The sequence below is a fragment of the Halichoeres trimaculatus genome, unplaced genomic scaffold (genome assembly GCF_033239565.1).
Source record: "Halichoeres trimaculatus isolate MK-OKI-2021-1 unplaced genomic scaffold, fHalTri1.1 fHalTri1_scaffold_2, whole genome shotgun sequence".
NCBI classification, from domain to species: domain Eukaryota; kingdom Metazoa; phylum Chordata; class Actinopteri; order Labriformes; family Labridae; genus Halichoeres; species Halichoeres trimaculatus.
Genome location: NW_027437180.1, coordinates 28,586,315 through 28,596,607, shown reverse-complemented (window position 1 = coordinate 28,596,607; position 10,293 = coordinate 28,586,315). Strand labels below are relative to the sequence as shown.

Here is a 10,293-nt window from a genome sequence, read left to right as displayed (position 1 = left end):
CCAAAAGGTATGCAATAATACAACTATTCATAACTTTGACGTCAAGTTTCCCAGACTCCTACATAAACCTTATAATTTAGAGCTGTGTACAAGTTAGCATTGGGAAGAACATCATTTGTGGCTTCTAAATTTGGACCTTCCCTATATTTACTTCAGCTGCTGTGGTTTCACATTGCAGCAATTTAGAACATTTTAGGTTTTCTTCTGTTTATTTTTTCTCAATCAGATAATGACAGACTTGCTCTGTAATTTGCCAAACTGTATTCTAGACAGTCTCGACACTATCCTGCTGAGCTAATGAGTTTTCACCCAGGATAGCAATCTTTTCATTAGTCTTTCAAAATGTTAACTGTTTCTGTCTTGGCACAGAGATAGAGATTTTCACCTAATTTCCTTCCATGAAAACACTTTGGTGATAATAACCTCATGTACTGAATATTTTTCATACTCACTGGAATGCTTTAAATTTGCCAGCAAATGATGTCGCTGTTTGTAGGAAATAATCTGTTTGGCTGATAGCTAAATAACAATAGCATTACATAAGATGATAAAAACAATGTTCTAAACAGTATTGGACAGTGAGCTAATGTAAAGAGGCAAATAGAAAGATTTATAATTCTTCAGCTGACTTTTCCTGAGACATTTAAAGGGACCAAACCCACTCCCAGTCCTGTACTCCTGAGGTAGGATGCCATGTAGATCTACTAGTGTAAAAGAAAGTCTCTCATTGGCCTGAGGATGACCTTGGCCTTTAATTAAGCTCATTGGTCATACCTCCCATTTGACCACAGAAGATTCCCGCAACCTGTTATTTGTGGTTTTGGACCCAAGTGATGGTTTGTGTTAGCCCAAAATGGTAACAAATATCTTCGTCAAACATGTATAGCATATGTTGACTAAGTCTGACTGGAGTCATGAGTCTAAACTTGAACTAGAGCGGACGACTAAAACTCAAATGTTTATTGAGATGTTTTCCTTGTTTGTTCTGTTTTGTGGAGGGCCTGAATTATTTATCCAGCTTCAAGCAAGGGCAGGAACTTGTGTTTACCCTTATGAACATATAGGCCAGGAGGCTCGGGAGCCACGGGAGCCGCATGTGGCTCTTTGCCTTTCGGCGTGCAGCTCTTCGATCCATTCATAAAAACATATATATAGTTAAGAGTAGTGGTGTGCTGATCAATCCAAAACATTGATTTACTGATGCCAACGTTGGGTTCAGTGTTGATCAGTGTTTGGGTGTCCAGATTAATACTTAAGTTTCAGTTTCTCTTCTCTAGTACGAATTTAAACACACTTACAAACACAACTAATCTTGCTTTAAACGTTGGAAATGTATTGATTTTCATTTTACATCATTTCGTTGAAGTGTGTTTGTAAGACCCCGTGCATGACGAGGCTCTCCATAGTACCAGGCCATTTTTGTGGCACTTGGTCCCTGACTGGTTGGCCACTCCTGATATAGGCTATGTCTTGCTGGGTGACAGTGCCTGCCAAGATGCCCGATGAGGTCCCATGACCTGGGAGAGAAACTATTAAGGATAAGACAGGAGCAGGAATGTACCCAGGAAATCATTGGGCTGTACACTTAGCCTATTTGGGCTTTAATTGTTGGAAAGCTGTTTGCTTATGGTATTGGTCCACAAATTTTGTTCAGCTAAAATTCTCATGAATATCTTTGGTATTCAGGTATTTTAAAGTTTGTCAGTCATGGGTTTACTTCGCTTGATTATTCACCTTAATACACACCAACAGCATACAACAGATTCTTATGTGAAAAGATGAAGTGTGTTCTCCACTTCCAGTCACGGTATATACAGTGAAATGATTTGTTATTCCCTATGAATCCCCAGATAAAGAGGACTCAACCCAAACTGAACTGTGATTCTTCTCTGCTGGCCAAGAATTGACTTGGCCTTGGGCTAAAGACTGCATTCAAGGTTGAGTGACACAACTACAGCACTGTCAGTTCCAGCTGGGGAACACAGTCCAAGATGTAGTTACAATCAAAGAAACTGAAAACCCATAAGCCTGGTCTGAAAGCCTGGCCTTGGTTTGGGATTTCTAAAAGTATGTGCTGATATTTCAAACATCACGAGTGAGTGTTCATGATAGAAATGGAAAACATACAAAAAGTCCAGCAGTCTGTCTTATTTTTCTTACTGTGTGTTCATATGTGTCTATTAACTTTATGACTGTCCAGATGGTGTTATACTGCTATTGCAGTGAGTCAAATTAATGAAAATTAAAATCAAGTCAGTGTTTTGTTGTTGTTTTTCAATCTGATGTTTCAGGGAACAGAGTTTATGGACCAGACTTTATAGCGTGAGAGGATGGCGCCTGAGCTCTTCAAGGGTCTTTGAGGAGCTAGGCATTAAGTCAAGTTCTTACAGGGCTTTGTCCCCAGGGGAGCCAAGATCAGGAAAAGCTTTCTTTTAGTGGTGTTCTGTTTTGTTTTCTAAGATAATCATATTTCACTGTGAGATAGACTTTTCAACCAGCAGAAAACAATAGAAAGTGTTTGTTGTGATGATGGTGCAACATAAACATTGTGTATACCACAGAATCAACATCTTCACATACATTAAACCGTAAACCTCGTCAGGAAGTGGGCATGCTGTGGCAGGAGTTTCGTCTGACTTCACACCGCATCAGTCAATAAAACACATCTGGTAATTGTCATGTGTGTATGTGCCAGCTGTATACATGCCTCCATAAATGTGTCTGTATCTCATGTCTGTTATGATGTGTAGTATTACGGCTTTGGAAGGGCCTTGTATAGGAAGTGGTGAGGCATATTATTGGAAAAGGACAGGAAGTAATTCATCTATGATTATAAGTGCACTTCTCCAACACAAACAAAACCATGTTATTTTGACTTAGCGCACGTGCAGACTCTTGTGGTGTATCACAAGAGCCATTCTGGGCACTTTTCCAATTCCATGTCGACATGTTAAACATGAGAGTGAGTGTGACGCCCCGGCTTGAAGCAGCCCTTTGAGGGGGGAAAACAACAACCAACAGTGTGACACAATAACTCCCTAGAAAGTACTTGAGAGAGATTCATTGGTATGTCAACAACTAAGTGGGTAGGAGAGGACGTAAGAGAATTCCTGACTTAATAGCAAAATAATAATAATAGTATGATAATAATCTTTATTTATATCCCACCTTTCAAAACAGTGTTACAAAGCGCCTTAAAAAATCAGCCTATGAAAACAGGAAAACACAAAAACATAAAATAAAACTTAATCACTATAGACAATGCCTTGTTTTAACACCTGTCTGATGACATATGATCTTGTTTTTCAGTTTGCTTTGATTTTTTTTTTTTTCTTTTTTGCTGTTTTCTATACTTTATTAGACCAGATACTGCTGTGCTTAAACAATGATGAAGATCCACAGGTTCATTTGTTAACCTCCTGATCTGTAAACACATTTTACCTGACATCAAATATAAAACTCATTAATGGAAACCGATCACAAAAATTGCTTGAAAACTTAGACTTTAATTCTTAAGGAATATTACAATGAAGGAAAAGTTCAAATTAGTGAATAAACAAATACAGTATTTTGTCACACTACAGAACTCCAGTATTACAAAGTGCTTCATTAATACAATAACATTGAAAATCTGTTAAGAATATAAAGTAAAGCAGAAAATTCTTTAGAAATGAATCCCCCTTCTATGTAGATAATTTTTTATACCTATGTTTGCTTTTGTATTATTTCTTAAAACAGGTTACTTTTTCATTTTCAACCTCAGTGAGAACATCCATGTGTTGAAGAAACAGATTCAGTCCAGAAGACTGAACATCACTTTGTTTGACTGTGGATCTCTGAATAGGAACATGATGGACATTTCTGTGTGTCTTCTGTATGCTTCCTGTCCACTTCACATCTTCACCGGCATCTGTGAATCAAATTAAGCAATTTTAGAATATTTTTCTTTGTAAACTCTGCATTCATAGACAAGACTTGAAGGCACTGCAGCAAAAATGAATAATCATTTAAAATTTCAGCTGTACCTGGCTTGTCTGTGTGGGCTGGTCCTGCTGCAGAGGCTGCAAGGGATCCTGGGATGGGAGGGGCTGGGCATCAAATGAGGGAATCTAAAATGAGAGAAGCCTTACTTTCAGAAAATCTGAACAATGTGTATAGAAAATTTTAAAAAACAGTCTGATAAATTTTCAGTTTCGTCCAAATGTTTATCGTTTCTGCATTTCTTACATTTGGGATTTGAGGAATAGTCTGAGGTGGATGTTCAAATGGCAGCACCTTTAAAAAACAAAAAAACACAATGATCAAAAAATGTTTCATCAAAGCATGAACAAAAGCAGTAAAAAGCAAGATTTAGATAAATGAGGGTCTCACATTTGGTATCTGAGGGACGTTTGTCATAGGAGGGATGTTTGTGAGTATCTGGAGCAAAAGAAGATACAGTCATTCAGCATTTTTAGGTTTACCAATTTCATACTTTTAATTTACGTGCTAAAAAATCTTAAAAAGTTACCCTTTGCTGGTAGAAGTCATAGGGGTAGTACTGCAAATGCAAGAAAAATGAAAAGAGAGCACAGTATGTTGATAGATGTGGGTGCATATTTTTTCACTGAGCATATGTATGAACACTAAAAAGGTGTTTTCAGTTCAATTGGAGAGTGGAATCAAACAAACAAACAAACAAAAAAAGGTCAAAAACACTTACAACTTCCACACTCTGTCTGCCTGGCGGCTGAGGGATGGAATACTTGATGAAGCCATGGGAGGGGAAGGGCTGGAAAAAGCAAGAGATGAAAACAAAAGAAAAATCAATCAAAGTGATGCACAGTGGGTCTGTGTTTCCATGACTAGCTGCTCCTGTACAATGTGCTCACCTGGGCTGTGTTTGATCCACCTGCAGCACCAACAGGCCGGTGTGGAAAGAGCTTAGATAGATAGAGGAAGAATATCAGTGAATTTGAAGGAATTAAAAAGTGAAATGATGTGAGAAAACAAAGAGAGTGACTTACAAACTCCACACTGTAACCACCGGTTAACGCAGGCTGTGGCAGACCCTGACCAGCAGTGTAGGGGATTTTCACCTGAGTGGATGAAAAAGCAGCAGTTGGTTAGCACATCATGGAACAAGGTGTACTTCTGACTTTTTAACTGTGGTGCACCATATGAACAGAAAGCTTTGATTCAGAGGTGAAACATGACGATTACCTGTGAGGGGGGTACCTGCTGTCTGGTACCTGCATAATGAGGCAGGTAATGAAAGAAGGACTGAAAGTGAAACAAAAACAAAGAGGAATATTACAAAAAGAAAAAGAAAAATACATTTTTGGCTCAGGTGAGAAGATAATGTGACACATCATGAGTGTTTAAAACTCACAGGTGCTGCTGCGGCTGTGCTAGCCAGACACAGGCAGAGGATGGCAAACTTCATTGTTGCAGATATTTTCACTCCTAGGCACATTTCAACATCACATCAGTAGAAGTCATGCAGTCAGGTTAGTCTCCAGTTTTCACACACAGTAGAATTCTGAATTCCTTACCTTCTGTGATAAAAGCACACTGGAGAGGGTAAAGCTTGTGGCTGTTGGAGGTGTTGCCAGTGGATGGTGTCTTCCACAGAGTTTCCCGTGGACTTTTATAGTGTCCAAGCTCACCTGGGAGCCAATCAAAGTGGGTGGCAGTGATGTTACCGAATGAGTAGGTGCAGTAGAGGTGTCTCGTCTCCAGCTTTACTAAATGACCAGTGGTCAAATCCACTTTCTGTATAATTGCAGGCTCTGTTAGATTACACTGTCTAGAGAAGTGCAAACCTTCACTCTGCTTGCTCATCATCCTGCAACCTTAAGCTCTTTTTCTAACCTCAGAGTGAATCTCTGGTACTGAAATATTAATTGAATATTATTATCAGTTTTCATCTAATGCAGTACTGTTTGTTTTTTCTGTATGCACAGTCATTAAAACTCAACTAAAACACAGAGAGGTCAATAAGATTAAATATGCTTATTGTTTCCAGAAGGACAGAGTAACTGAAATTATCACTGTCTATGTTGTTCCAGCTTTAATTGTCTTAAAATGAATTTCTCTGTCTGTATTTTAAGTTACTTGCAAATACTTTGTCCATAACTACAATGACTACAAATCCACGTAATAATCCTGTCACAAAATTTTATTTTATTTTTTTATTTGTACTGCATTGACAAACATAGCTTAAAAGTGAGTGCAGATATGATTCTTATGAGTGAATGTATCAAAATGTGCAAAAAAACAAGATAAAGATGCATGATTTTGCATCTGTTTGTTGCAATATGAGAACAAAAGGTTGAAATGGAAAAAAAACACTCATACTTGACTGCATAGCACCTTTTTATTTCACACACAGCACTTTCCCCACTTTTTCTTATTGAAAGCAAAGCACGATCTGCAAAGTATAGATCTTCCCTCTAAAGAATGCATAGCAGTTTCTCCTTTCCAAAGGTATGAAACATCATATTTTTCATACTTAAGGAAACAGCACTGTGGGTTGTCTTCCTGCAAGGTGGGCTGCTGGTCTTATTGCAATGGTCAGCTAAAGCAGAGGGAGAAAAGAGCACATTTTACCACTGATATTACATTTATAAAGTATCAAATAGTTCTGTTTTTAATCTTCAAAATTTTTCAATTGCACTTTTGTTAATGAGTACCTCTTTGCACAATTTTGTACACATTGTAGACGACTGATTGATTTAGTCATCGTCGTCATCATCTCCCAGAGGACTGACAGCCTGAAATGATAGAGGATTTCTGATGAGTTGGTCAGAAATGGGTATCATCTCCAAGGCTCATGAGTCAAACCTCAGCAAAAAATAGTCAGAGGACAGTTAGTCTTTCCTTAGAATGATTCAGCTGCCCTCACCACGATTTGGTTTCAAGTCACTTTTACACTTAGTTTCATTTAAAGAAATGATAAATTAAAGACAAACTATCCAAATGGGCAACTTTCAATAAACAGGTCCGACTGAGTCTTCAATTCACCTAAAGCACTGCAACAAATCCGAATCTGTTTTCATACATACAGGGACATTGGCAGCAACCACTGGTACTACAGGAGCTGCAGGAGCCACAGGAGCTGCAGGAGCCACAGGAGCTGCAGGAGCCACAGGAGCTGCAGGGGCTGCAGGAGCTGCTGGAACAACAGAGTCCACTGGAACGACAGGGACTATGGTTTCCACAGGAGCAGCAGGGACGGCAGCAGGATCAAAACCAAAGGGGATGTACTGGAGTAGGTAAGGAAGTAAATAAAATACATAAACAGGAGTCAAATAAAATTTTGCATATTTCCTGTCGGCAAACACTTACCACGTCCTTGGTCCCTATGCCATTTGGATTAGGGACTTCCTGCTTAATGAAGCCACGTACCTGCCAATCAAAACACAAGATGGCTCACATAAGCACTTAAAAATGACAGAAGCTCCAATAAAAACACATGCAGGCTTACACAAGCACTCAAATCTGCAGCATCTCCAATGAAAACACGCTCAGACTCAAAGAAGCCCCTGCTTTCCACAGTACATCAGGTACAATCTGGCTAGACTTGTTGGGCAGTAAAAGCTTTCTAGTGTGCTTCATCCAGACGCCAGTGAAGGGTTGAAGTGCGTCTTGAAACTCTGGAATAAGAATTATGATATTGCTACATGCACAAGTAAATCAAAACATGCTGTCACTCACAGGTCCTGCAAGAGGCCGTCTCTGGGCATCGACTGGGAGCAGCTGAGACAGAAAAGGTTAATCAAGGTTTAGGTAAAGGTGAATCTGAATGCTGATTATTTGTTTCAATGAATCAAAATGAATAAACAGTAAGAGCTCTCACCACATCCAGATCATCAGCTGGGACTCCAGGAGGAATGGCTAGAACTGCCTGTAAAAAAAATATCAATCATTTCACCCTTGAGATGAGAAACACTGCAATCTACTAGTAAAAAAGCCATTGGCAGTCTGAAATAGAAGCACTTCCATTAGTGGTGAACGCATAATAGCAGAGGACTGTGCAGAGCGTATTCTGCGGTGTTTCTAAAATGTGTTTTTTCACTCAGGTTTTCAAGTGTATGACATGATACACATCAGTGGACCTGAGCTGCATCTAACTGTACCTCAGCCGGAGCGTGATAGATGTCAAACTCCATGTACATCTGGGGCTGTGAAGAGATGAAAATACTCCTGGATCAATGGGACAAGGTCAGTCTGAAACCTTTAAGTCTTTAGCATTTATGGTAGAACATTATACAAAGGACACAAAGAGTATGAACTTGTTTGAAGCTGAAAAAGGTTAAAGTTTTACAACAACAGTTCAAATGAAAATCTCTCTGCCTGCAATGATTAAAGGATGTAATTTAAAGCTTTTTCTATAGCAAGGACCTATGGTCCTGATTAGCATTTTTCTAATTATGTAAATGATAGAGCGCTAAATTATAAATCAAACCCATGTATTACTTACAGGGGCACAAACAGCCATCCCCAGGATGCAGGCAGCAATCAGGATGGATTTCATCTTTAATGAAGCTATGTGGAGCTGTGAAGAGAATATTTCTTCAGAGTAATCTGGCTTGGAAATATTCTGTTGAAATTGCATTTTTTAAAAGGGTAATATGAGATTAGTTTTTGGCATTACCTTTCCTTTGAGGCAGCACACGAGCACTGTAGAGATGTTGAGGAGGGGTGTGATTACTGGGGAGAGATTTTCCTCTATTTATCTGCAGAGGGCATCCAGGGCAAGCAAACCTATGACAGATATTGGTAAGATGCCAAAGATTTCACTTTTTTTATGATGACAAAATTGGCAGCTATATCACAGAAAGAAACTTAGTAATCAGGTTTCGGCTTGAATCACAAGTTAATCCCATTAAATCCCTCTGGGATGTGTGTATCAGGTTGCTCTTGCAACATGGTTAACAAAGAGGTAGCTGCTTAAAGAAAAGAAACAACTAACACAGTGGGTGAAAAGAAAAGCTTTTGAAACAACCACTTTACTGTAGCTGATTTATTTTTTTTTTACTTTTGGAGAGCCTCTGTAGCTGAAGCTAATATTTCTTGATTTACCAAAAGCTATGTGTCTTTAAAGACATTTATTTTAAAACATTTTAAACTGCCTATTTTCTCAATCGCTGTTTAAAGCCACAAACTCTACTTTTACTTTCATGAATGACAAAGTAAAAAGAGAAAGAAAGAAAAAGAAAAAAAAAAAAAGAAATTTCAGCATGCATTATGCTGGAAGAGCAATGCTTTGATATTTGTTCTTAAACTTGATCGAAACCTGTATTAAATCTTCAAACATTCCTTACAATCAAGTGTATGTATTTATCAGTCCAACTTTGCAGCTCATTTGTCTTTCTAAAATGTCAGATAACACTCTGTATCAAACTCAGCACCACGCTGACAACATGTTTGAGTGCATTAAGACTTTCTCATTTCAAACAAACTCATTCCCTTTTCGTTGGATACAGATGGATTTAATGACAGAAAACTGCAGACAGCCTGTAAGTACAGAATTCAAACAGCCTTTTTCGATGTGAGCCTGTGGGGACACTTAAGTGCTGCACTCTGGTCAAAATCCATTATCTGTGAAGAAAAGGTAGCTCAGCAGGATGATAAGACAAGCGCTTACATTATGCTGTCACTGGGTAGAAAAACACTACAATTGCAGACATTTTAATGACACAAATTGTTATCCTTATACACAGGGGAAGTAACTATGGGTTCACACTGTAGACTTTACAACAACAGCAAACTGCCGGGCTGAAAAGTGAAGCCAACAGACACATACTCACACACTCTGCAGAGGTCATGTGAGGCTACCTTTAAATTTTTTCATTCCATTTTTTTACAGCACATTTCAACAAGTTTTATATCTACACAGTCTGTTAAAAAAAGTTTTAGGTATACTTTGTACAAATTTACCAAGAGCACTTTTTGTTATTGATACATTTAATCACAATAAGGCTTAAAGTTATAAATAAGAGGTTACATGACCATACTGGATGATTTACCAATCCTAAAAACTGAACTTTACCTCTCTGTTGCGTTGTGGCTTTCAAACGTATCACTGCTTCCAGCAACTGAATAGATGAATCACGTTGTTTGCACTTATCAGCAGATGTTTGTGCCTTGGCTAACTCCATCAGCAAAGGCACACAGGATTTGTGCTTGGCCTTCTCCCATAGAGATATTTGGCCATAGTAATGGAGTAGACCAGTTTTTGGAAAAGACCCCGTTTGTTCTGGTTCCTCTTCAATATCTGTTTCACTGAAAAATATGTGTATGCAAGCA

The 10,293-nt window shown here is 38.6% G+C and overlaps 2 protein-coding genes across 2 annotated transcripts; both read right to left on the bottom strand.

Moving 5' to 3' along the window:
* Positions 1-3,682: 3,682 nt before the first annotated feature.
* Positions 3,683-5,614, bottom strand: scpp5 (secretory calcium-binding phosphoprotein 5). Its single transcript, XM_074664924.1, has 11 exons — positions 5,535-5,614; positions 5,372-5,445; positions 5,203-5,262; positions 5,007-5,078; positions 4,872-4,922; positions 4,703-4,771; positions 4,511-4,540; positions 4,372-4,419; positions 4,228-4,275; positions 4,026-4,109; positions 3,683-3,910 (listed from the first exon to the last, which is right to left on the bottom strand). Exons 2-11 carry the CDS (start codon positions 5,423-5,425, stop codon positions 3,893-3,895), a joined length of 534 nt encoding a protein of 177 aa, XP_074521025.1. The 5' UTR covers positions 5,426-5,445; positions 5,535-5,614; the 3' UTR covers positions 3,683-3,892.
* A 1,387-nt stretch (positions 5,615-7,001) lies between these two features.
* Positions 7,002-8,669, bottom strand: scpp7 (secretory calcium-binding phosphoprotein 7). Its single transcript, XM_074682704.1, has 7 exons — positions 8,639-8,669; positions 8,465-8,539; positions 8,121-8,165; positions 7,841-7,888; positions 7,699-7,740; positions 7,330-7,389; positions 7,002-7,247 (listed from the first exon to the last, which is right to left on the bottom strand). Exons 2-7 carry the CDS (start codon positions 8,516-8,518, stop codon positions 7,002-7,004), a joined length of 495 nt encoding a protein of 164 aa, XP_074538805.1. The 5' UTR covers positions 8,519-8,539; positions 8,639-8,669.
* Between the last annotated feature and the right edge of the window lie 1,624 nt (positions 8,670-10,293).

Excerpts from the sequence above, each read along its gene's own strand:
- scpp7 (XM_074682704.1), bottom strand. The coding sequence starts at position 8,518 with ATGAAATCCATCCTGATTGCTGCCTGCATCCTGGGGATGGCTGTTTGT. Across the intron at positions 8,166-8,464 it reads GGATGGCTGTTTGTGCCCCT|CCCCAGATGTACATGGAGTT; the intron begins GTAAGTAATACA and ends ATCTCTTCACAG. Across the intron at positions 7,741-7,840 it reads CAGCTGATGATCTGGATGTG|CTGCTCCCAGTCGATGCCCA; the intron begins GTGAGAGCTCTT and ends TTTCTGTCTCAG.
- scpp5 (XM_074664924.1), bottom strand. The coding sequence starts at position 5,425 with ATGAAGTTTGCCATCCTCTGCCTGTGTCTGGCTAGCACAGCCGCAGCA. Across the intron at positions 5,263-5,371 it reads GCACAGCCGCAGCAGCACCT|TCCTTCTTTCATTACCTGCC; the intron begins GTGAGTTTTAAA and ends TTTCACTTTCAG. Across the intron at positions 4,420-4,510 it reads ATGACTTCTACCAGCAAAGG|ATACTCACAAACATCCCTCC; the intron begins GTAACTTTTTAA and ends CTTTTGCTCCAG.